The sequence below is a fragment of the Talpa occidentalis genome, unplaced genomic scaffold, assembly GCF_014898055.3.
Source record: "Talpa occidentalis isolate TD23 unplaced genomic scaffold, MPIMG_talOcc4v2.1 talOcc4.5, whole genome shotgun sequence".
In the NCBI taxonomy this organism is placed as follows: domain Eukaryota; kingdom Metazoa; phylum Chordata; class Mammalia; order Eulipotyphla; family Talpidae; genus Talpa; species Talpa occidentalis.
In genome coordinates, this window is record NW_023604861.1 from 63,816,079 (window position 1) to 63,843,687 (window position 27,609).

Here is a 27,609-nt window from a genome sequence, read left to right on the forward strand (position 1 = left end):
GGCGCTGGGGCGCCGAGCCGGCACCTGCCGGCCGCGGGAAGATTGGGGTTCTGGCCGCGAGGTGCACGTAGGCCGCCCGCCCACGCCGCCGCCTTCGGAAGGCGCGGCCGCGAGGCCCAGCTGGCGGCCGCCGGGGGCCCGAGACGCGGCCGCTCTCCCACCCACGACCGCCCACCGCCTGTTGTTCTGGAGCTGAACGCTAGGCACGGCGGCGGCCCTTAAAGCGGCCGGAAAGAGCAGCACTTCAGCAAAGTTTAGTCTTCGCTTTGCACAACCGACTGCATCTACTTCTGCGGGGAAGGGCGAGTTAGATTCCCACTGAATAATTGCAAAGCAAAGAACTAGAACTTTAAAAAAAAAAAAAAAAAAAGACGGCGAAAACAACCGGAAAATTTTTCAGTACTAAATTTCAACTTGGGTCATGTGAGCAATGGGAGAAAATCCTGGGCCTCGAGTTTCTGGGACCATCCCCATCCCTGGCCTGAATCCTCCTCACCTTCTGGTATCATCTGAAGCCCCACGAAGTTACACTGATAGTTTAGGTTGTGTTTAACATCTGGCATGAAAGTATGAGGAAGAAAAATCACCACAGGACTTTGGTTTTTACGACCTAGTTTAAGTGTTGTCAGGTGGATTCACTGAGAAGTTAACTCCTTCCAACAGTCTGGTTACCCAAACTGGCGCTTTTACTTTACTTATTTATTTGGTAAGTTAAAAAAAAAAAAAAAACACATTTAAACACAAAGTACCCCCCATTGGGACGGTGCTCCTCTGACTTTGTGCTGTGGGCTCAGGGTGGCCCAGCAGGCTTGTGTGTGCGGCATTAAAGTGGACGGAGTCACCACCCTCAGGTTTGCAGCCCTCGGTGCTGAGTCACAAATACCCTCTTCGGGAAATGAAATCCTCGGAATGCCCTTTAAAATTAGCCCGCAGCTTTTGCACGCGCACACGCTCAAACGGTCACACTAGAGAGCCATCCAGGAAACCCGCACAGAACTGAATGCTACAGAAATTACAGCGCACAGGTTTAAAAAAAAAAAAAAAACTTAATAACTGAGAAGACAAACGCCCCTAATGAGTCCTCTGCCCCTTCTCAAGTAATTTCCTCCGCCACCACCAACCCCCCGGTCCTGCTGCTTAAGGAGTCTAAAATATGACTTTAGCCCTCCTCCTACCAGAACAGTCAGTCAGCAACCTTTACTGCTGGACTTTCGGACCCTTAAGGTGGAAATAAACAATACGCTTAATTTACAAGGCAAGCAATATACTTACTAGGGAGAAAGGAAGGACAAAAACTTCATTTGGGCACCAGATGATAACCACTGCCTTCAGGAAACGAGATGATAACCATTGCTTCAGGAAAATGCATTTGTAAGTTCTCAGTAGTTAATGATTAAAGCTTTAAAATCTCGCAATCAGTTCATTCAAAAGAAACTTCCAAAACCTGATCTTCCCGTGTATCTGATGCAAAAGAACTAGGAAATTGTGTTATATTTATAAGCCATGCCCTCCTTTTAAAAAATAAAAAGCCTTTCAATATAGACTTACATCAGTGCCAGAGCAGATCTGCAATTCCGGAGGCTTTTTTTTTTTTTTTTTTCCAAGCTGGCAAGACACAGAGACACAGACACAGAAAGAAGAAGCGATCCCTTCCCGCATTCCCCGCCCAGCCACCACCTCCTTGATAGTTATAATCCGAATATGTCACTACATGGACACTAAAGGGTTAATGATATACCTACCAAATCTGCTGTGGTCTTTCCTGGTTCCCTGGATAGTACCATTGGGGAAGATTTCTAAGTGAAATCCAGTCCTGCAGTATAGCTGTCTCCGCCTGAGAATCCCCTTTAAATGATCCAAGTCCGTGACTGCGGGTCCCCTGGGAAGGCCCCCTGCTTCGGACTGACCCAGGTGGTCACTTAACAAAACCGGGCTGTCCACCGGCAACACCGGCACATTCCCAAATGGTACCGCATCCTGCACACCGAAATAGTTCCCAACTTCACCTAAGGGAGCCATTGGAGGACTTGGCTTTTGGAGCACAAGAATAAACAATAATGATGGTGTCAACCCAGGAGATATTAGGCGAGGTATATCCAACTCCCCTCCCTTACTGCAGTTGCAGAGAGAGAAAAAAAAAAAAAAGGTTCCTTTCTTCAATCCATTAAATGTATAAATAAAAGTAATCTGCTGCTTCACTGGCGCAGGTTCAAGGTCAAACCACTGATAGTCTAAGAAACCACCACTTTATACTCACACACTGACATATTGATAAACATATCTATGTATCTCTATGCATAGATCCCCAGCTCTTAGCAGGCAGGAAGGTCTTCATCCCATCCGACCGTAATAAGGAAAAAAAATCCGTAGTTTCTCCATTTGGTTTGAGATCAGAATGACCATAGCAACTTAAATGCCTAGGCGTTATTATAGGGATTTTAAGATGCACGGGCTACGTCAGAATTTACGGATCCTGACTCCAGGAAGGCATGCGCTGTTTTTACTCTAACCGACTCTGCAGACATCAGCATGAATCCTTCAAGGGGGAAAAAACCTCACGATGGTGGCAGCGACAAATCTCGCCTCCCGATCCCCCCTCCAAAAAGAAATAATAATAACAATAATAAAACAAAAAGAAGAAAAAACTTTAGGCGTCCAAAGCTAGTATCCAGATTTCTCCAGAGGCTCCGCAGATGTCCATTGGCTTAGCACGACGGCGAGCGGCGAGCGAGGAGAGCCGCGTCCCGGAGCTCGCGTGCCTCCCGGGCTGCCGCGAACAGGTGTTGCCGCGCCGGCCCGCGGAGCGTTGTAGCCGGCGGAGCGCTCCTCCTGCGCAGCCCCCGCCGGCGCGCAGAGTGGCGCAGGCAGCGGCATTGGGCTGGGTTTAAGGTAGCGCCGGGCCGCCCGCGCTCCCCGCGGTCCTAGCGCCCGCCCTCGGGGAGACGCGCTGCGGCAGACCGGGCGCCGCGTGCCAGAGCGCGGGACCTCCCGGGGAGCAGCCCGGGCGCCGCTTCTCCACAAAGAAAGGTGCCCCGCGAGAGGCAGGAGGTACAAGCCCACATTCTCCCGAGACTCGGAGTTCTGCGAAATGGTAGCTGGGAACCTAGAATCTTGTTGGATGCACTGATGGAGGTGCAAACTGAAATTGGCATCTAGTTTTCACAGAGCTCTGGGATGCTGCGTTGCGAAATAAACTTAGTTGAGACTTGGAGGAGGGTTGCCGAAAGCGTGTACCGGACGTGGCACTTTCTCTTTCCTTTTGCCCGACACAGACGCCCAGACTGTGCTGCAGGTAGAACGGGTGGATGTACAGATGTGAACGCTCATTCTCCCTCCCCCCTCCCCCTCCCCCTCCCCCCTCGCGCCTGTCCCCCCCCCCAACTCTCCCGTCCCCCCCCCCCATATTCGCGCGCGGACGCTGAAACGGATGCGGCCACCTTTCGGGTTCCGTCCTGGCCTTACTGATGGGTATCTTTGGGTTGTGGCTGTGCTTAGGTCCCGCCCCGAAGTCGGGGTTCGGCCAGCCGCTGTGCGGATGCCGGTGCTGGGGGAGGGGTGGGGACAGGCCGGGGAACAGCTGCGGACTCTGAGTTCTGCTCGCGCGCGCGTCCGGGAAGAACCAGAGTGACGGCGACCACCCCAGTGGGCTCCCGCTATGCAGAGCGATCCGTGCCAACCCTCGTTCTCTTTCGGCTTGACGAACAAAAGGCGAGTGCCGGCGTCTCCTTCCACAGCCCGAAGTCTGCCGCGGAGCCCGGGGAGCCCCACGCCAGGCGCGGGGGTGGGGGACGTCCCAGGGTAGCGGCCACTTCTTTCTGCTCCGCCGGGGGCGGCCACGCGTGGACGCCTGAGCTCCAGCACCTGGGCTCGGGTTTCTGTTCCCTGCCGGTGGCCTTCGGTCCCAGCCAGAGGCCGGGACAAATAAACCCGCCGCCCCACACGGCGAAAGGCCGCAGGGCCAGTTCTGCCCGGGAGTCCGGCGGCGGCTAGTTCCACGCCCGGGACCTGCCGCCCGCACCAGGACCCCGGGTCCCCTGCGGCGCCGGGCACCGAGCGCCGCGGCCCCTGCACACCCGCTAGCCCCGCAGCCCGCCGGCGGGCCCTCTCTCCCCGGCGTCTCTTTGTTCACATTGTCTTAGAAGTGGCCTGACTCTCGGGTCAAGATGGAGAAAGTTGCCGAGACTTGAGCACAGCTCCGTACTGCAGGACGTGCGAGTGAAAAGCGAAGTCGGAAGCCGAGACTGTACCTCTGCGGTGGAAAAGGGAATCATAGCTTTTTGGGGAGGAGGGAGGGTTAAGTCTGATCTACTTTAGTAGTCAGCTGGAGACCGGAGGCGAAGAACTGGGGCTGGACCTACTCGGGACGGGAGGGTTTGGCTGCAAGGTGAAAAGGAGCAATGAATTTGCAGATTTCTTGGGCGCAGGGGGTGCTGGCGACCTGGAGCGACCTTCCCCAGCCACCCCCACCCCCACTCCGCCCTCGGTGGAAGGCGAGCTCGGGCTGGAGGCTGGGGGGAGAGGGACGAGGTGAACCTCCTTTCTTTCCCTTCCCACACCCCTTTGCCGCAGTCCCAGGTCATTGGGTGTCCGAGGGCTGACTCCGTGCGTCCTGCTCACGTGTTTATGAAGCTCCAGAGCCCTGCCCTGTGGAATCTGCAGCGGTCCCATCACCCACAGGGTACGTTAATATTAAGGGCTCAGTGGGAGACACTAGAAGGGGAAGAAGACCACTAGAACTACCGGAGTGGTTCGCATTCACCAAGGACACGGTCAGAAGGGTTAAGCAGGGGCGTTCCTGGACCACTTGGGTACATTGCGGCGGGTTGGGTTACTTCTTTATAAAACCTGAAGGAGAAACTGGCGGGGGAGGGAGGCGAGAAAAAGAGACGAGCAGCACGTGGACATTTCCACTGAAGACCGGATTGGGACAATTTCCACCCGCTGTCTCCAACCACATTCTTTTGGTCTGAATTTAGACTGTCAGCCAATGAGCAAAGACCATTTCCGCTTCCGAATCCTGCAGCCCCGTGACTGTCACTTTAAAAAGCTCTGCGGCTGTGGGAGAGAGGGCTCAGTAGCTGATAGAGCACTTTACCGATTAAAAGCAGCCTCCTCCTGGACATCTCTTTTCCGCTGCAGTTGCCTTAGTCCATCTCTTTTCATCTGCATCCCTAACTGTAGCTGTGGGAAGCTTTGGCGATTTTCCTGCCCCCTTTAATTTAATCAGGATTCGCTCCCTGCTTCTGTTTAATCATGGTTGTTTTTTGTTTTTTTTTTTTAATTACTCAAATAGAAACACTGTCCTTTTAAACATTGTCACTGATCACATCACAATTCTCTGGAACCCACCCCCTGGCTATGAGTGTTGTCCTCAAGATTGCCTCATAACTCAACCATGATCATGAAAGCCTATGTCCAGGGTATGTTTTCCTAGTACTCTTCAATTAATAGATTATATAGATGTGAAGCTCCAAGAGGAGTGAGACCTTGATTCTAGAGACAGGTGGTGTAATTGGCTCAAAACACCTACCTTGGGAGATTGTTGAGAAAAAAGGAAAAATGCATATAAAATAGGCAACATACAATGGCCACAAGACATAGAAGCTATTATAGTTGTCCTAATATTGTTCCCCAGGGATTTCTACCCATGGGCCTTCAGCAAATACTATTACTGATTTCAGTCCCAAATTTCTCTTTGGCTATCTCGTCTCAAAGTGTTTTATTCTCTCTCTTTCTCTCTCTTTTTTTTTTTTTCCTTCTTCCAGCTTGTCATCTGTCTTTTGTACTGACAATTTGGTGCTTAGACCCAGACGGAAATAAATGACTAGGGAAGTAGAAAGAAAGATGAAGAGGAATTAGTACTACAACAGAAGTCAGCAGACCTGGACCCACCTTCCCAATCCCCCCACCTATACCTTGTGATTGCAGGTCCTTCCCTCGTGGGCTATGGTGAATTGATGTGAAAGAGGTTTGTGATACATGTATGTAAAAATGACCTGTAAGCTATAATTTCTCCCCAAATTTAAGGTGGACATTTGAAAAAGGTACCCTGTTTACCTCCCTAGATTTGTTTATTAACATATGTCTCCTCTTCAGTTTCCTAGGATCACCAAATGCAAATCCCCACAGAATTCTTTCTGCCCTTTCTTCCAACAGTAAAGATACAACCAGGCCTCTATCCCTCCATCTCCAGTGTCCGCATTAACCCCACCCAAACTTACAACCCTTCCATTTACTTATTGGCTTTCATTTGGAAACTGTACACAGTGTAGGAGAGAGGATAGTGGTTTGGGAAGGTTGAAGTTTGTTCTGGCCCCATGGACTAAATTTGAACTCCACTTATAAGTGGATAGAAATATTGTACCTGAAATTTATTGACTGCTTACTTTTTCCTAGATGCTGTACTAAGTGGTTTTGTGTTTTATCTTTTTTTGAAAGATTTATTTATTTATGCATACAAGAACTGGGGTACAGGACAGAGATTTTGGGGGGTGAGAGGATTCACCAGAGACAGAGTGGGGAACAGAACAGGCAGATTGACTGAAATACACTGCTGAGGGGAACAGTGGGCGAGTCAGAAGAGGTCTGCCATGACATGTTTGTCACCTCTCTGCGGGGATCAAACTTGTGCTGCAGTGGCTGCAGGTAGCTTCATAGTGCTGAGTCTTAACCCCTTGTGCCACGAGGAAGGCCCAGTGTTTTATCTTTTTAATCCTCAAAATTACCTTATGAGGTAGGTGCTATTATTATCCCATTTTACACATGAGAAAACCGGCTTATAGCGTTGAGGCAACATGCCTGATGCCACAGTGCTTAAAATAGTGGAGCCAAGTTCAGAGATCACAGACCCACATTGGGCAAAAGCCCTCTATTTTGATAGGCATATACTTTTTTTAAAAGTTAATAGCATGTTTTCATAAAATAAATGTGTAGAAGTAAATAACTGATACATATTTTAAAAACAACCAGTTAAAAGACATAAGGAAAAATGACTCCAGCTACACCAGTTAAAAACTAAGAGAAAGATCTCTGGGCATAAAATGAAAAAAAAGTACAAGTTCATATGAAGAAATATTTTTAAAACTCTCTAGGGACACAATTGAAAACTTGAACAAATGGAAATTCATACAATATTCCTAGATAATAAATTCAATTTCATAAAGTTGCAATAATTCCTAAGTTAATATAAAAATTTACCATGATCATAAAAAAATGCCAAGTGTTTTTGTTAGAAACACTAATGCTAGAGTTAATATAGGAAATTTAAATTGACAAAAAAAGTTTGAAATTGACAAGAAAAATTAAAGGGCAACTATCCATACAACATGTTTAAATATTTCAAAGCTATAATATTTAAGACTATCATCATGTGAATTATCATATTAGCATATGAATAATTAAAGATGGAAATTATAGAAATAGACCCAAAAACATATTAAGATTTAATACATGAAAGTGATAGTGAATCAATGAGAAAAAAATGAATATTGAGTTAATGGTTTTGAAACAACTAATTAGACAACTAGAAGGATAAACCTAGATGGATAGAGGCTAAACCTACATAGAGCAAATGTTTGAATATAAAAAATAAAACCATGATATGCACTGAAAGAAACAATGATCATTCTGATCAACATGATTACCTAAGTTTTGAAAGCCTTATTAATGTATCACATAACTCAAATGCCTAAAAAATAGTTGTCCTAAATTCAACTACATTCTAAACATTATTTTAACTCTAATGGGAGAAAAAAACAAATTCAAAAGATAAACAACAAAATAGCAAAAATGTGCATATACCAATATAAAAGACTAAATTCCTCTAATATATAAAGAGTTTCTATAAATAAATAAGAAAATATCATTTCTGTTTTCCAGTGTGATTCATAAAGCACTGGGAAATCTTCACCCTTGTCCACACCATGTGAAAAATGATGAACAAACTGAACATTAGCAACTCTTCTTAGATCCATCAAAGATTTAAGGAACAAATTGCTGCCTTCAAAATTGGAAAGACAGACAGATATTGAGAATCATAGCTTACAGAACAAAAGCCCAGAAGCAGAAGCCCACAGCTAGAAATAGCATTATTCCACTATAACTATAATTGATGAATTGCTGGGGCAATACAATCTTGAGAGTTAAAAGTTCAGAAGAGGTCCATCTTTTATTCTTTTTATAATGAAGTAACATTGCATTACAATATTATATTAGTTTCATGTGTGCATTATTGAAAAATCAACGTGTATATCCTACATTAAGTTCACCGCTAAAAGTCCAATTCTTCACCATACAATTGACCTCTTTGTCCTCATTTACCTACTCCACTTCCCCCTTCCCCTCTGGTAACCACTAATTGGTCTTATAATTCAAAAATTTATTTTTATTTTATTTAGGTCATCTGTTTGTTTTCTCTATATGGCATATATGAGTGAAATCATGCAGTATTTGTCTTTGTCTAACTTGTTTTACTAAGCATGCTACCCTCCAGGTTCAACCATGTTGGTGCAGATGGCAGAATTTCATCTTTTTATAGGTGAGTAGTATTCTATTGTATACAGATACCATATTTTCATCCACCCATCAGTTGATGGGCACTAAAGTTGTTTCCAATTCTTGGCTATTATAAACAATGCTGCAATAAAGATTACCTTTTCTCTGTGTCCTCTCCAACACTTGTTTCTTGTCTTTTGGATTACAATAGCCATTCTCACCATAGTCCCCTGCTCCCTGAAAATGGCTATTTTAATCCACGGGTGAATCAGTGAAGGAAATTCTATGGGGACTGCACCTGAGGGTGGGGGAGGGGGAAGCAAGCATTACTTAAAAAGGAACAAAGATGTAAAATATATATAGATTTAATTTAAAAATAAATAAAAGTGGCATCCCCAGCCTAATAAGGAAGGAAGAACTCTGAAGGCTAAACCAAAAATAAAAAGCTTTTTTCTTCAAAAAAAAAGGCCGTTCTCACAGGTGTGAGGTGATATCTCATTGTTGTTTTGATTTGTGTTCCCCAAATAACAAGAGATGTGGAACATCTTTTCATGTGCCAATTGGCCATTTACGTATCTTCTTTGGAGAAATGTCTGTTCAAAATCTCTGCCCATTTTTAATTTTTTTGTTCTAAGATTTTTTTTTATTTATACAAGAATGGGGTACAGGCCAGATGTGTGGGAGGGTGAGAGGATACAGCAGAGACAGAGCGGGGAACAGAACAGGCAGACTGATGAAATACACTGCTGAGGGGAGCAGAGGTGGTTGGGGGAAAGTTGAAAGTTTCACCGGAAACAGAGTGGGGACCAGAACAGGCAGATCTACTGAAATACACTGCTGAGGGAAGCAGCAGGTGAGACAGGAGAGGCCGGCTGTGCCATATGGTCTGCTCAGGCCTGATCAAACTCAGGTCTGATCAAACTCAGGCCATAGCAGTGATAGCACTGATAAACCCTAGGCCAGCAAGAAGACCAGAAAATATATAAATATTTGAAGTGATAAAAGTTGAACATTTTCCAAAATTAAAGCAGTCTCTAAATCATAAATCTAAAAAGCTTAGAGAATAGAAAAAAGGCCACATACCAACAAATCTGCACTGTATATTCAAGATACCATATTCCATGTGTATAGTATAGATCATCATCAAAGACAAAGAGAAAATCTTGACAAAGGCCAGAGAGGGAGGAAATCCTCCCTGTAGAGGAAGAGGGTAAGAATGGCCTTGGACTTGTCTTCAAAAATCATGCAAGCAAAAATAGAACAGAATGGAATACTTAGAGTGTTGAAAGATACCAATAGTCGAGTAAGAGTGAGTGACAGAAAGGAAAGTGCAAATGTTCCTTAAACATTAGTAAATATGTTCTATTCCAGTCACAATAAAAGAAATGCAAAATAAGATTGTGATAAGTCATTTTTTATTGAAAATTTGACAAATATTAGGAAGTAATATTTGTTAGGAGTTAGGGGAGTCAGGCACTCTCATACATTATTGTGTAGATGAAATTGGCACAATATGAAGAGCACTGGGGTAATATCTACTAAAATTACAAATACACACATCCTTTGGCTAGCAATCTTTCCTCTAGGGATTTACCTTAAATAATCTATGCACACAAGCAAAATCAAGTGCAGAGGATTCTTCACTAAAGCACCCTTTGTAGAAGCCAAAGATTGGAAACAATCCAGGTGTCCATCAAGAATGACTGGTTAATGAGAAACCATCTTACACCAGTGAGAATGGCACATACTAAAAAAACTAGCAACAACAAATGTTGGCGAGGATGTGTAGAAAAAGGAACTCTCCTGCACTGTTGGTGGGAGTGCAAACTGGTCCAACCACTATGGAGAGCTGTGTGGAGATTTCTGGACCTACTAAACATAGAGCTTCCATATGATCCAGCAATTCCACTCCTAGGTATTTACCCAAAGGACACAGAAACATCAATTCCAAAGAACACCTGCACCCCTATGTTTATAGCAGCACTGTTTACAATAGCTAAGCTTTGGAAACAACCCAAATGCCCAAAAATAGATGACTGGATCAAGAAGATGTGGTACATATACACCATGCAATATTACTCAGCATTCAAAAAAGATAAACACATGCAATTTGCAGCAACATGGATGGAGCTGGAAGGGATCATGCTCAGCAAAATAAGCCAGAAAGAAAAAGAAAAATACTGGATGGTCTCACTCATAGCAGGAATCTAGAAAACTTAAATAAGGGACCAGGAAAATGAATAACTATAAGAAAGTGAAAATCAAAATCAACAAAAAACTAGGAACCAGAGACACTCTATGGGGGGTGGGGGACGGGGAGGGGAGGGATTGGGGTCAAAATCAGGGGGTTGCAATTGTATGGGGAATATAAAAATAAAATTTATTTTAAAAAAAAGAATGACTGTTTAAATGAATTATAGTAAATCAGTGAAATAGAGAAGCGTTTTGTATACTGCTATGGACTAATCCATCTATACTAGTATGTATTTGTGTCCTAAGGGGAAAAAATTGTGTCCTAAGAGGAAAAAATTGCAATTATAAATATGAGTAAAATATCTCAAGAAACAAGTGCAATAGCATTGATGGCTTTTAAGAAAAGATATTGTATAGCTGGGGGACAAATGGTAGGAGACAATTTTCATTATAATGCTTTCTTATCCTTTTGAACCACTTGAATGTAGTAATTATTTACAAAAAACATAAACATGGGTTATTTTTTAAATAGTTACTTATTCCCCCTTCATTGGAAATACTGAACTAAGCCTGATGCAAAAAGCTGGGGAAAACTGCAGCAATGGTGGTAATTAGAGACTGCTTTCCCCACATAAGCTCAGGTGCATGAATTGACACATCTCTAAAGAGGTGTGATCAAGTCAAACTCATCAGGTCTCTGGGAAGCTCTCAGAACTTCTCCTTTCTAGTTTATCTAGCACTCATTTCTTCCACAGCTCTCTAGTGCCTTTAAAAATAGCATTTTTGTAATTTCTCCAGGTTTTCCTATTTGTGCAGTTGAACTAATTACTATCCTGCCTCAACCAACTACATCATATCCAAAAGCAGTTATTTCATATTAATTCTTGAAAATAAGAAAATTATTGTCAAGAATTCTACCTCTCCTTCATAATGTTTTATATTTTTCAAAGGTCTTATACATCTAACTATCTCAATTGGACCTTTTACAAAGTCTGTGCCCAACTCAGAAGGAAATCTCACAACACTGGGGCACAACTGTTTATGTAAGAGAAAAGGAGGACTTTTCCAAGTTCTTCCGAGCCCGCCCTATTTTGTGTCTAATTTAAGGACATAAAAATAAATGGGAGATTATTCACCAGGTTAAACAACATAGTCTTCAACCACTGACTTGCACTTTTTAGTCTTTATTTATAAGACTACATGGATGAAGACAGATCCAAGAGGAGATTAAAATTATTAGTGAAGTGCCTTCTCAGATCTTCATAAAACTAGGCTTACAATATTTAGGAAACAATCAACTCAGATAGCATTTCCCCATGGTTACTGACTGGAGGAAACACAGAATCAAAAAAATTGCAAATTTTTCTAAGGAGATTTTATATATATTGGTAAAATTGTACTCTATATGAACCTCCTTACATGTCACTTCTCTGAATTATGCTGAGATATAAACTCACCTTTGATAACTATATGGGTTTCTCAGTACTATAGAACTGCAAGAATATGTTTCTCCTTACTATCTCTCTACATAGCTTCACCAAAGTGGCCCTTCAAAGAAGTGGAATGTAGACAGTATTTTTAAGTATCTTCTAGATAGTTTTTGCTATTCATCGAAGACCACCTCGGAAGAGTAGCCCTTACTCTGCTGAGCTGGTCATGGCATTGTGGTCAGCAATATTGATATGGTATCCTCAGAAGAAAATGTTGATTAATTTTTCTTAAATATAATTCAATTATGTATCAGAGGACCCTCCTTCCCACATTAAACATTTCCTTGTAATGGACTGCCAGGTAAAGACATTGCTACTGAACCATTTCTGTGTACCAAGGATTCCAAAATTTTTCCTGAAAATCACTTGGAATCCTTGTTTAAAATACATATCCCTGAGATCAACCTATAGAGACTCCAATTCACTATGTCTGGAGGAGAGCCAAAATATCCACATTTTTAATAAATATCCCAGGTAACTCTGGGTGGGAAACCAAACTTGGAGGAACTATGCTGCAATATCTTATAGCCACTGACTTATTTTGCCTTTTGTGATTTTCTCTGGATTATTGTCATTCCTTACCTACCTCAGTGGTTCTCAAGCTTGGCAAAGCATTGGAATCAACTGGGAGCCAGCCCCACCTGGCTCTCAGCCTCAGAGATCCTGAGTAAATTAGTCCAGATGGAACCCGACTGGGTGCACTTTTGCAGAGTTCCCAGGCAATGGTCCAGCTTTAAGGTATGGTCTCAAACCAACTCTCTGGCCCATTCAACCAGTCTCACTACCCCGTTGTGAACACCTGGGAAAACTGCCTGCTATAGTCCCCATGGTCAGGACCCCAACATATGAGTATTTGTTACATACACACATGCACTTGTGACAGAGATTGTGTGTGCATGTATATATAAAGTACCTAGAAGTAACAAACCAGTCTCCTACATGATATACTACCCTTACCCCATATGGATGAAAATGTTCCTTCTGTATAAACCTACTCCTCTGACTACAAATTAGATACATTGCATATTTGTTCTCTAAAAGTACAGAATTATAGATAGCTGACTATTGTGTATTTATCTAGGAGGGTTCATTATTTATTTATGGTAAACAAATTTATAGATGTTTCAAGTTTTAAAGATAGAATAAATAAAACCTAAAGATAGAGCATGAGCAGATTCAGGGAAGACTTCCTGAAATTTATCTCACTGTTGTTCCTTCCATTAGCTTTGAGTTTCAGTTCTCATTATTCATATCTCATATTCACATCTTCGAATTTAGATTTCTTTCCTGCAGTTGGCTTGGCTCCTGTTGTACTCTCCTCAATGGAGATGGTCACTGTCATCCACAAAATAACAATTCTGCATTTATTTGTATACCATCAGTAAGTCTCATTGGAACTGTCTTCCTGGTTAAATAACATTGATCTTACCCCATTTTCATTTTGCTCACCCTCCAAACTTACCCTATATTTTTGCAACTTCTCTGCACTTTTTATATAGTAGGATATATCCCCTCAAAACACCCAAGTATAAGCTCCACAAAGTCAGGGTTCATTGTCCTGTTCAGCAGTGTGTCTCAATCCCAAGAAAGGGTGTGTCTGGGGTGCTAGTCCATCTTAGGTGTTTAATGAAGATTTGCTGATTGAAAGAATGAATGTTCCTATCTTGCACTTGTATGTCCCAGGTCTGATTATATCTGATAAGAAGATTATGGGCCTCCCTGGTGGTGCAAGAGGTTAAGTCTCAGCACTATGAAGCTATGGGTAGCCACTGCAGCAAGGCACAGAGTTTGATCCTTAGCCAGGGAGCTAACCTACATATGGCGCAGCAGACCTCTCCTGTCTTTCCCGCTGCTCCCTTCAGCAGTGCATTTCAGTAGATGCGGCTGTTCTGCTCCCCACTCTGTCTCTGGTGAATCCTCTCACACACACCCCTCTGGCCTACACCCCAGCTCTTGTATGCATAAATAAATCTTTTTTAAAAAAAAATTACATGCCAAAAAATTAAATTCTTCTCTGATGATCACAATTCTACTGGCTGTCGGGATGTTTAATTACACTTTACAGCCATCTGCTTGAATGCAAGGGGAAAAGTTTTAAAGTTCTATAAAACATTACTTGGGGCTACTTTCCAAACCTTTCTTCATTCACTCAAGACATTCATTCAAGCATTAGCCCTGATGTTACAGCATTAGCTTTGCCTGCAACCAATATTTCATTTCTCATGTGTCTGTGCCAAACCCCAGCTTTGCCATTATTGATAAGCAAACACAGAATCTGGCATTATAGGTCAATGAATGTTGACACTTGGATCAAAAACCAATTTTTGAGCAAAAGGCTAGTGCTAACATTTTTCTTTTCCTTTGTGAGTGATTATCTTCTGCTCAATTTTTGTTATAGAGCACAGTAATTTCTGTGATTCAGAAGAATGTCTTTGGCTTGAAAAGGCAGGGGTAGATTGACCCTAAGAGAAAATAAAAGTTGCCTCCTTCTCTTTCTCTTTACTCTAAGTAGGCTTAGCTGTTGTTCCTTAGATTATGCAGAATGGAGCGAAAACCCTAAAAGAGGAATCTGAAAACTATGAAGGCTCCATTAGACCTTGGCAGAGGCCCAAAGAGACCACCAAGCTTGCCCATAAATGTGCAGTGTCTAATAAAAATGTGATGATTATTATTATACATTTACTGAGTAGCAAAAATGTGCTAAATTTTAAATATATGCACTCAGTTATTTATGTCTCCTGATGGGTACACAGAAACTGCTGGCTATTTGTTTTTCCCAGTAATTGGCATGTTGTTTTCACCACCTGATGGGTGCCACAGGTCACTGTTCTGCACTCTTGCCTAAGGTTTTCTGTGGGCCCAGGATGTACCCCATCTTCTCGCTTGATTATGGAGCAAGTTCCACTCCACGAGTTGAGTCACTGTGGGGTAAGGAGAGTAACCAAATTCATTGGATTTTTTTTTTTTTCTGTTACTCCAAAGGAAAGCATTCAGTTGAGTTTTCAAAGTGAGGAATTTGCTTCTTAACCCAAAGAGCACAGACGAAAATGACTTCGTATCCTAAACCTACTGTGGTAAATCACTACACACTTAGGGCAAACTCCCAAGTATTTGGACAATAACAACAACAACAAAATTAGTTCCTCGGCATATTTTAGAACTCCCCCAACAACCATTGCTTTACAAGCACTTTATCAACTCTTAGGCAAAGTGTACTTTTAATATCACAAATGTTTAACACGTGGGAAACCACAACTTGAATTTCAAACCAGAAATAGGTACTTTGTGAACTGCCGGCTTTCTCTAGACTCTGCAATGAAAAGAATCAAATCAGTCAATAGAAAATTCTTGTTTTAAGTTATGTTAAGTCTGCAATTTTTCATTGTGCCGCATACTCTTTAAAGCTACAAGTCACTGAAATGATTCAAGCCAAAGCAGAAATTGAATATACAGGACCCAACTTGACCTAGCTTTACTACCCCAGCACACCTGAGGCCAGTTGCTTAAAAGGTCCCCTCCCTTTTTGCACCTGCAATTATTTTCATGAACGAATAATGTAAGCTAAATTGGTCGTTTGTGAGATGAATTCAGCATTCGCTCCTCATTTTGACTGAATAAGGGATCATCTTCTAGTGAAATTACATTTTACAAGCAATTTTTGTGTCTGCACACTATGACTGAAAGAAATACTTAACTGGGATAATGACAAGAACGCTTTCTAAAACTCAAAACACTAAAATGTACTTGTTATTTTGTCACCCCTAATTTTACTAAGTTTATAAATCAACAGCTATCATACACACAAATTAAAGAGCCAAAAAATTCAATTTTTTTCAATTTCATATTCCAACCAAGTGTCCAGATGTGAGTCAAATGATTATGCTCAAGAAAAATTATGATGATGAAAAAGTCCCAGTTTATCCTTATATCTACCTATTGAACATACTGTCTTTAGTTTTTTTCTTATATAGTTTTTATATTAAAAATTTTGTGAGCCTCTCTAGCAGCCTAGGGTTAAGTATCAACGCTACCATGCGAAGGCCCATGGCAGTGACATGAGTTCAATTCCCTGCCAGGGAACTAACCCACATGTGGCACAGCAGACCTCTTCTCTTTCGCCCGCTGCTCCACTCTGTCTCTGGTGACTCCCTCCGCCAACTCCGCACATCTGGCCTACACCCCAGTTCTTGTACACAAAAATAAATCTTAAAAAAAAAATGTTTTGCAACTCATCCAACACCCAAGTTTTCTACACAGAAGTTTTAGTATATATGTCCACATGCTGACAAGTTAACCAAGGTCTTAAATCAGTAGACTAAATTGAGTCATTTAGAGAAAGAGTGTTTGTGACTAAAATTGAAGTGATTTGTCTCAGCCCAAGCTGAGGAGAGTGAGGCCTCTGTGATATGAACTTTCAGACTCTCATCTCCAAGATATACCCTTACTGAGGGGGCTTGAGAGGGAACACCTCCTTAACCACTTCCCCTGTGTTCAGCTCCTTCTAGGGTCAAGTCAATTCTGAGACAAGCAAGGCTTGTCAAAGGCAAGCCAAGTGCCATTAAATGTGGTGGCTCTCTGTAGAGGCAGGAAGGGCCAGAGCAGGTTTTCTGATTCGAGCAGACGGGTGAAGAAGAGAGTTCTATAGCCCCCAGCTGCTTTTTCAAGCTTTTATTGGGATTTACCAGGTACACGGCAGACAGGACACATACCAACAAATCTGCATTGTTTTCTACACAGGCCTCCCAGCCCCCAGCAAGTCTTCACTCTTGCTGGGCTCTCCAGCATTCTCTGGTGATCTCTGCTTCTCTGTTCTTCTGTTCGTTCTGCTAGCGTCCCCATGACGCTGCCCTTATAAGCCCAGTCTCTCAGCCCAGGTGAATCCCATTTACATATGTCCACACCCTACTCCAGGTGCCCACCATCAGGCATGCATTCAGGATCGCAGGGATCCGTCATCAATCCTAATGGCAGGAGGGCAGAAAAGCCTGATATCATTTATTTACCCTACACTCTCCCAGACAGGCCTAGAGGTGCCAGGTTTGTCACACTTGTGGCATTAAAACCTGTGAAGGCAAACTGGTTAAATTATTATAAATAACATTGAACAGCTCTTGCAGCTAGGATGACTCCACGGTCTTTGTACATTCTCATCACAAGTACTCTCTCCTATCTTTTGTCCCTCCATTTTTCCTTCCAAAAGGTTACAGGTCAATCTGAAGGCAGAGACTGGGGGAGATATCTGCTCTGTACTTGTCAAATGGACAGTGTTAAATACCAAGTGGCTGCCTGTGCAGATGCTGGATCTGGAGAGAAGGCAGGCTTCTTTTGTCACTTGCTATTCCAGTGTGTTTTTGTGCAGGGGAATAGGTTAGTGTGCCATTATATCTATTTTGGCTTTCTCAGGAGACCTAAAAACCACTTCTAGTCAGAAACTCTGAAACACTAGTCCCTGAATGGACGTTGTCACAGGCCGTTGTTGCTCAATGAGATTAGTTTCCAGCTGATGCACACAGGTCTCATTGAAAAGGCTATTCTGTAATTGTTGCCATTAGCAAGGCTACCATGAGGCAGTTGCCTGAAACTTCCTGGAGGGACTCCCTGGCGGCTCGGCAGCCAAGGCTCACTCAGAAGGAACAGCAGGAGCCCCACTAATTTCCAGGCCCCCATCCATTAGAGGAGAGAGGCAGCTCATTAGAGGTCCTACCCTCTCAAGTCCAATTACCCTGAGATAATGACAAAACATGGAGTGCACTGGAAACTTTCAGAGCTCCCCCATTACCTCTCTCATTCCTGACTTCTGTTGATTATATTCACAGAATTAAACTCCTCAGATCTTCTCACAGCCAGGCGTGTCTCCATAATCGACTAGGAGAATACCAGGTCATGTTAATATAAGGCCCAGGAGTTCTCATCTACTTTCAAGACTTCTAGAGAAAATGCTGAACATAAGAGTTTAGAAAGTTTGTTTTCATTTTTTCCAGTTCCTCTCAAAAGGAAAGAAAATCTCACAGCAATATGAGCAAGACCAATAGTCTCAGAAGTCTTTGAAATCTCTTATCTTGGCAGAAAACTGCATAGAACCTAAAGCCTTCCTGGATATCTGTACTCCAGTGTTACAATAATTTTAGAGCAACAAGGAAGGTACAGAGGAGGGCGAGAGGGAGAGAGAGAGAGAGACACAGAGAGACAGAGACAGAGAGACACAGAGAGAGACAGAGAGACAGAGAGAGAGAGAAAGAGAACATGGTTTCCCAGAAAAGCAGGAAATTATTACATCTGTCTGCTCTAAACATAGCCTCTTCCTCATGTGCCAGTGTTATATCACTAGGCATAGCAGAGGCCCTAGCCCCCGGACTGCTTTCCTGTACTTTTTCTAGGGTCATTAAAACAACTTCTGTTTCTTGCTATTTTATCTGCGTATTTCATCTATGTTGCAATGCCATGTTAAGTTCAAAAACTACATTTGTGACTGTCAGATATCTCCACGCACCCTTTCAGTTCATGTGAAGGAGTTTGTGTGTTTGTTTACCTGTGTCCTCCTCACGCATCACCACTGGGACAGATAGCTCCTTTCTTATTCCTTGGTACCATCTGAACAATTTCATCTTACTCATATCTGAACTTATTAATGGCAATGTCTCCATTGTGTCTCATAACTGTTTGAATAATAAAGAAATGTAATGCACTAGTTGCACTAGTTCAAATGAATCAGCCACTTGTTTTTGTGTTTTGTAAATATTCTTTCAAATTTGCAGAAGTATATCTTTGACGCTCTTATTTTATGGACACATATTGTGTGAAGGCACTAATTAAGAAAATGTTGTTGACAGATAATCCAGAGTCTATATATTATAAGGATGCCATGATGAAAGACATCTCCATGTTTTTCTCATGTGCTAACCTACTATCCCAAAGTCCAGATAGAGAAAATATATAAATATAACTGTTTTGAATTTGTAGAAGTATCAAAATGACATGAAATCACCTCTGCAACAAATCATAAGTCACTATTGTTAATTCTGTGCCAGTATGAAAATATAAATTGTTGCTTCCAGATAGAAAATACAAAGAATATAGCCGCCCTCTTGTGGGGAGATCTGACATTACCACTTCAAAATTGCTTGCATTCTCCAAATCAGACTAGATCCCAAATCACACATACCTTTTGAAAAATGTTGCCCTTCCTAATTATCACTCGAGAGAACATGTTTGTGACTAGGCAATAGCATCAGAGCTTCATTTTCTGTGCAAAGATCTTGCCTCCCAAATTCTACTTAGCGACCCAATTGTGCACTATCATAACCCCATTAACTCCCTGAGGGATTATACTTAGTGTGTCCTCTAGGAATTTCAGACAAGACCTTATAGAGACTCCTGCTGGTCTCACTGCTGGCCCTGCCTTTTGGGGACATGCTGAACCCGTCTTAGCCTTGTTTCTACTACAATCTAATGAAAATGATCTTTCTCCTTAACAAATTGTATTAATTTTAACTTAGTTATTTGAATAAACCTTATGATCATGGTCCTCAGAGAAACAATAATGCTGTCCTTATATTTGGAAAACATGTGAGGGTGGGAGCTTGCTGCTAGCACTTATTACAGCAAATTTTAATTGCCTAGCTGCTTGGTGGGCTCTGCTTCCACTCTAAGTGCTGAGGGCAGAGACCAGCTCCTCCGTTGGCTATGGCACTCAGGATCTTCTGGTATATTGTGGGCACTGAATAATATAGGTGTTGCATAATTAAATTCCATGTTGATGCCCAAATGTGGTTTGCTAAACAAAGCAACCAAGAGTCATATAGGTAGCACATGCACATGGGAGTAGGAAATACACAAAGAATTATGTCTGAGACTGCAAAAAGCTCCCCTTTGCCAGCCATGAGGGCAGAAATAAAAGGAGGGAAAGGCCCTGTGCAGCTAAGCCTCTGAGCTCAAGTTTGGCAGGTTCACCTAACACTGCCATGCCCTAACACAAGCATGAGTGGGCATCAGGTTCACCTGGAGGCCTTGTTAAATGCAGATGGCTGCTCCTCATGTTAGAGTCTCTGATTCAGTCAGTCTGGTGGGGCCCAAGAATGTGCGTCTCTAACAAGTTTCCAGGTGATGCTGATATTATTGCTCCAAGAACCACCCTTTGAGAGCCACTGATAAAACATGCATTACAACCACCTGGAGACTTCTGAAACTTGAGTTGCCCAGACCACCCCCAGGACGACTGAAACCAGAATCTGTGGGTGGGACCAAGGCAAAAGTTTTATTAAAAGCTTTCCCAGAAAGAATACGTTATAGATAGAAAACTTTGACCAAGTCCAGGCCCTGTGCCTGCATAGCTGATATGACATAAACTTCAGTGACATAAAGATAAAATAATAATGCATTTCTTCACCATAAAGGCTTTTCCTAAGCTTCAAACAATCCTAGTAGAAACATTTTAACTCATCTTCAGAGAAAAGTCAAGTGGTAAGTGGCAGTTCTTAAATTCAAATTGGATGCTTGTTTGGTTTTGAATCACTTCAGAGTCAAAGTTGGAACAGGGGTGTTACAGAGGCCATGGAAAAGCTTTGTGAAGGACTCTGGGTACTAAAAACAACAGGCAAGGTGTAGGGTAAGGAAAAAGTATCAGGCTTTTCTGCCCTCCCGCCATTAGGATAGATGAGGGAACCCTGTGGTCCTGAATGCATGCCTGATGGCGGGCACCTGAAGTGGGTACACCTGGGCTGAGAGACTGAGTTTATAAGAGCAGTGTCACCGGGACGCCAGCAGAAGCCAAGAACGAACAGAAGCCAAGAGAAGAAGAGATGCAGAGAGGACGCCAGAGAGCCCAGATAGAGTGAGGATTTGCTGGGGGCTGGGAGGACTGCCAGCCTCCCGGCCCCCCAGCACCCCTGCTGGCCATATGCCTGGTAAATCTAAATAAAAGACCTGAAAAAACCACTGAGGACTCTGACTCCTCCATTACCCGGTCTTCTGGATCAGAAAACCTGCACTGTGTCTGTCCTGCCTCTACACAAGGTCACCAACCCTGAACTAAAGGACAAAGGTGGTGCTCTTGGAACCCAACATCACTCAGTGAAAGATGGACACATGCAGAGAAGGAAAGGGAAAAATACCCTGGTGTCTCCCTACCATGTTCCTACTGTAACCTAATTTTAGCCTCACAATGTGGAAGCCACCTAATATAGGAGATTGGGAAATGCACCCTGCAAGTCTGCAGAACAGTGAAAATCTCTGCAAACTCAGACCTAATCACATGGACTTGAATCCAGGTCTGCTCATGTGAAGCTGGGCAACCTCAGTCCAATTATCTGGCCTCTTGATAACAGAATTTTCCACTCCAGAAAATGGAGATCATACATAGTATTAGCAGGATGGGACAGAGCATGATCGCCTGGAGCCCTCAGTGGCTTTTATTGGATTTACCAGGTACATAGCAGGTGGCGGGGGGCGGGGTGGGGGGGAGGGGTGGGGAGGTGGGCAGGAGACTGGCAGGCTTCCCAGCCCCGGGCAAGTCTTCACTATCCCTGGGCTCTCTGGTGTTCTCTTGTGGCTTTTGCTTCTCTGTTCCTTTTGCTCTACTGGCGTCCCCATGATGCCACCCTTATAAGCCCACTCTCTCAGCCCAGGTGTATCCATGTACATATGCCCACACCCTACTCCTGGTGCCCACCATCAGGCATGCAGTCAGGTCCATCATTAATTCTAATGCAGGAAGGCAGAAATGCCTGACACTTTACTTACCCTACATACATCTAGATTGAATGATGGAATGGAGTAATACATATAGTTCCTAATACAACCAGCACTGAGTAGGCATCTCGTAATTATTGGTTTATCTCTCTTCGCCCTCATCCCCTGCTATCAAAGTTCCTGGTCTTCCCCCATCCCACAATTCCAGAACCACTGGAAATGATGAGTCCACACATTAGTAATGTCGATATAGTTTCTGTGATCTGAGTTGGACTTTTTCCCATGGTCGGTATTATTATTGCTGTCATTACTATACACATGTTCACATCTCAAGGTTGCTGTTCCTGGCACACGTTAGTTAAAACAGTACAGGAGAAATTTAAGTATCATGGGGTCTAGCAGGCAGTGGCTGAAGACAAGTCAGTGGTAGTTCGAGAAGCTGCTTATAGTACAGCCACTACTGAATAGATTGACATAGCAGTGTGATATAGAGGGTTGATGTAGATGACCCCATAGCATCATGTTGGTGACTAAAAGTTATGAAATTCCATCAGTCTTCTAACAGGATATCCATGAAGCAAAACATTTGCTAAAGACATTTTCAGATACATGTAGAGCATTTATTTTTATGTCACTATTTTTTATTGTCAGTCAAAAACAGAAAACTCATCTTTGGTTAACCTTCCCTTTAGAGAAATTGGATGCACATCATATACAAATTAATTGATAAAACAGGTAAGAAAGGAAGAGTCGAAGGTAGGAACTGTAACATCGTGATTATTTAGTAATGAAAAAGGCTTTGATCATGAATAGTGCAACATAGAGGGTTTTATTTTTGCTATTCTATATTTAGAGTGCTAGATTATAAAAGCCTAAAAAAACAAGATGCTGCTGATCAAGGGCTTGGTGCCTAACATGCATACAAGCCAATCCTATGGCACACTGAATTGAGAGATGAAAGAACTTTATTGCAAGATCAACCAGCAAGGAAACAGCAGACAAGGCTCTAATCTGCCCCCCTGACCTGAGGCTACAATTAGCATTTAGGGGTTATGGGAGGTGGAAAAGATGAAGAATGACTTGGCAATGTTTGATTGGTTACACATGAATTAGATCTTCCTGGTTGATAGAAGGAAAGCACACCTACACTTTCACAAGGTGTTACCGAAACAGGAGCATCTTGTGGATCCTGGTTCAGTGTGCTTGGACAAGCCCCTGAGCTCCAACAGCAGCAGCTTGCCCACATCAGAGCAGCCCATGCTCCAGCTGTTCAGGCAACATCTGGCCCCACTAAAGCCTGCTCCTGTAACATAACACTGCTACAGAGCCCACCACCAACAGACCAACTGACTCTAGCATAGGTCAAGTCTGGACTCACCAGCCAGAGTTTCATTTTTGAATACCATACAGGAGTTGTAAATGGACCAGTCAGGTTCAAGCTCCCAATGGACTGATCAGGTTTGAGCTTCCACCAGTGCCATTCAAGGTTTTTGAAACTATTCAAGGTTGTAAATGGGCCAATAAGATTAAAGCTTGACTGACACGAAACAGCTGGAATTGTGAAATAGACCTATCAGGCTTGAAAAGCAGGAAACTTGAAGGGGATATTCACCAGGGCAAAGCCAACTTGAGTCCATTCATCAGACACCCGTTCACCAGATGCCCATCCATAAGACATCAGACACACTCATGTGAACACTTTGAGATTTTTCAGAACTTTGCAGTCCTCCATAGACCTCCAAGGCCTTCACATCTGATCTCTGCTTCAAACCGTAACCTGATCACTGCTCCTGCCACCAGCCCCGCCTCTGACAACACCTGTTGACCAGTGCTGACTGGCATCTGGTCCCTTGGTAACATCTCTAAAAGAACCGAGTGCAAACTGGCCCAATCCACTATGGAAAGCTGTCTGGAATTTCCTCAGTCTACTAAAAATGGAGCTACTATATGACCCAGCAATTCCACTCCCAGGGATCTACCCAAAGGACACAAAAACATTGATTCAAAAGAACACCTGTACCCCTATGTTTATTGCAGCACTATTTACAATAGGTAGGACCTGGAAACAACCAAAATGCCCAAAAATAGATGACTGGGTCAAGAAGATGTGGTATATATACACACTGGAATATTACTCAGCAATCAAAAAGATCAATTCATGCCATTCACAGCAATGTGGATGGAGCTAGAAGGAATTATGCTCAGTGAAATAAGTCAGAAGGAAAAAGAAAAAGATCAGCTGGTTTTGCTTATAGCAGGAGTACAGGGGAACCAAATAAGACATCATTGTAAAAAAAATAATATAAAACAACAGAATAAAAATAGACAATTATAAATCAGAGACATCTTCAGGAGAAGAGGGGGAGAGTTCAGAGGGAGGGAAGGAAGAGCACAGGGGACTGTGATGATGGTGCACAGGTGCATTGGTGAAGGAAATTCTATGGGGACTACACCTAAGGAGGGGGGGCAAATATTGTTTAAAAATAAATGATGTTGTAAAATAAATAAATGGGGAGAATTTAAAAAATAAAATATATTGAGATTGAAAAAATAAAAGTACTGTCTGCTGCTGGCTTGTGTGCAGCATCTCTAAAAGCTGTAACACTGGTAACTGGTGCCTCTGACACAGCCACCTGCTGACTGGTGCTGACCAACACTGCTGACCTGTATCCAGCCATCTCTAAGAACCATCCACCATTTCTGACAATCTGGCACCACCTCCTGGTGGTGTTTGCCTCCAGCGCTGTGCAGTCCCATGTCCAGTGCTGCCCTGCCCAGCTTCCATTAGCTATTGCTGTCTGCTGCAGTGCCACCTAATCAGTGCTACCTGTAATCACCTCCAGCCACCATTGTGAGTTGGCTCCTGAACTATCGCTTACCAGTGTGCCACCAGCTCTAGGTTCTCCTCGAAGGGAAAGCAACATCTTTCACAAGCAGACTTTTCTTTGGACTGCTGGACACTGCAGACAATTTCTGGGTTAGGACAGTTGGCTACTGAAGCTTTAGAGACTCCTTTCTCCCAATTTCCTTGTCTCTCTCACCCTTTGTTAATAAACACTATTGTTTTGTACCCTGAATCTGAGTTGTGCCTTGCAGTTGTGAGCTCAGGGGTGTGGACACACCAACTGTGATATTTTACCCCCACAATTGTAGTTTTATGACCTATTAGTGTATGCTTATGTTGCAGTTTTGCTTAATCAGACCTGTAGAGAGCATGTGGTTTAGGCACATCTATGGCAACGAGCCTTGACAGGGAAGTTAAATAAGTTGAATTATAATAGTTGTGTAGTCGAACAGTCTGAGGCAAACTGACCTCAATTTCAGTCCCTGCTTGAGTTTGTACATTGTTCACATTATTCAATCTTGAGAAATGGATCAACAACCATTCTGGAACTATAAGAAGAGGGGCGGATCAACATGGCGGCAAGGAAACGCTGCGAGTAAGGTCTCCCATTAAAAAAATGTTAATAGGGAGGAAAAGCGGCAGGTCCCAGGAGAACTGGGACACGGAAGATGAACGGACGACTCCAGCAAACTACCCAAAGAAGAAAGTTGCCGTAAAAGAGAACTAGAAGGGAGGAAAGCTCAGAACCCTGCTACCCTCCCCCACCCACGAAGTTGGCACTCTCCGAACAACAGGAAGGAGGAAAAAAACAAACAAAAAAAACTAAAACAACCAACAAGAACAAACTACGTATCAAGCAGGACTGTGAGTGGAAAGGAACTATTTCAGCCACCACATCCCGTGAACTGGAGCTGTGGAGAACCCTGGAGGATTCACCGTGGAGGTGAGCGAACGGTTCCAGGCGCCATAAGAGAAAAACAAAGACACCAGGAGACCTACAAACCACCCCAGGCCAGCCAGTAAGCTTGTGCGGAAAAGCGGCACACTTGAAAAGCAAACGCGGATCACGGCTGCCCAGGTCCCCACGCCTGTGACCTAGGCTTGCGGGGAGATGCATGGGGGCCCTCACTGAGGTGAATGCCATTCACAGAGTAATCAGAAACCAGGCGCCCAGACACAGGAGCAGGGTGCAAAAGGCTCCATTTCTGCGGACACTGAACTGGGCTACAGCCAGCATCCTGGACCTGAGGGCTTTGGAACTGAGACCCCGGGGAACGAAATACAGGGTGCGGGTACCCCACGACGGTGGGGAACAAGGCAGACACAGCACACTAAAGCCGTTGAGGCTTTCCCCAACACTCCCACTCTGTTCCCCTTCCCACGGGGTGAAAAAAATAGCTCCCCAAGGACACTAGGAGAGATCTCTGACACCACCTAGCGACCAGAAAAAAAAAATCACCAACACCCCATAGAACAGTGACCTTTTTTCAGTAAAGACTGCTTGAAACCAGCAGAAGGTTCCCGGGGGAGCCAGTGGTGAGCTGGGAACTTCGCCCACGCCAGGCCCCTTCTGGCCTGCAGTCCCAGCCCAGAGGGGGAGCGGGAACCCACCGCCCAGGCAGACCGGGAGTGCAGGGAGTGCGTCCCGCATCGCCATTGTAGAACAGGGACATTTCTCCAGTAAAGACTGCCTGAAACCAGCAGAAGGCTCCCAGAGGAGCCAGAGGTGAGCTGGGAAGTTCGCCCAAGATGCCGGCCAGTACTACCAACACAGTGTCCCAAGGAATACGGCAAATTAGAAAACAGGCAGTAGGAAGTAGAAAAACCACATGCAACCCAGCAAATCCTCAGGAAAAAAGCACACCACAAAAAGAAAACCACCTACCAGATTGAAAGGACAGTAACTTAGAAGAACATCTGAGCCTTCCAGAAAGAGAATTTAAAATTGCCATGATTAAAAAACTGAGAGAAATCATAAAGGAAAACGGTGATAAAGGAAAAATAATCAATGATCAGAAGAATGAAATTGAGTCCCTAAAGAGGGAAGGAAAAGAAATGCAGGAGATCAAAGAATTAATGGAGGTGCTAAAGAACTCTGGGAAAAGCAATGAAAGCAGAATAGAAGAAATGTAAGAACAAATAAGTACTCTTAAAGACACAGAAATAAAAAGAACCAAAACAGAAAAAGAAAGAGAAGTATGAAGGAAAAGACCGAAGAAAGACTTCAGGAACTATCTGAATCCATGAGGAAAGGAAATATAAGAGTTATAGGAATACCAGAAGGAGAGGAGAGAGATGTAGGAACAGAGAAAATATTCAAGGAGATAATTGAAAAGAACTTCCCAAACGTGAAGGAGCTGAAAATTGATATACAAGAAGCAAGAAGAACACCAAACTTCCATGATGAAAGGGAAAATACAGCAAGACACATAATAGTAAAGCTCCCAAGAATCCAGGACAAGGAAAAAATAATGAAGCTGACAAGAGGGAAGAAACAGATAACATTCAAAGGAAAACCAATCAGGCTGACATCAGACTTCTCGGAAGAAACACTACGGGCAAGGAGAGAGTGGAGGGACATAGTCAACAGACTCCAAAAAAACAGATGCCAACCAAGAATACTCTATCCCGCAAAGCTCTCCTTCCTCTATGAAGAAAGAATAAGGACCTTCCCACACAATCAGAAACTCTGGAAATTCATTATGACTAAACCCCCACTCCAGAAAATACTACAAGGAGTCCTAAAAAAGCCAGAACCTCAAGGGACGAATAACAACGAAAGAAGGCCAAAAAAAAAAGTTATTAAAAGAATAAATAAAATCAAAGGAAAGACAAACACAATACAGATGCTAACATATCAATATTAACTCTAAATGTAAATGGACTAAACTCTTCAATAAA

General features: G+C 43.2%; 1 protein-coding gene and 1 long non-coding RNA gene across 2 annotated transcripts in view; both read right to left on the reverse strand.

Annotated features, from left to right (window-relative positions):
• Positions 1 to 2,857, reverse strand: part of FGF9 (fibroblast growth factor 9) — a 33,514-nt gene extending 30,657 nt beyond the window's left edge. Inside the window, exon 1 of the mRNA XM_037527341.2 lies at positions 1,743 to 2,857. Coding sequence (XP_037383238.1) covers positions 1,743 to 2,019 — 277 coding nt within the window. The 5' untranslated portion in view covers positions 2,020 to 2,857. The remainder of the gene's footprint in view (positions 1 to 1,742) is intronic.
• Positions 2,858 to 5,690: 2,833 nt separating this feature from the next.
• The window catches only part of LOC119258918 (uncharacterized), a 68,806-nt gene continuing 46,887 nt past the window's right edge, over positions 5,691 to 27,609 (reverse strand). The window contains exon 3 of the long non-coding RNA XR_005128356.2: positions 5,691 to 5,824. This is a non-coding gene — a long non-coding RNA (uncharacterized LOC119258918). The remainder of the gene's footprint in view (positions 5,825 to 27,609) is intronic.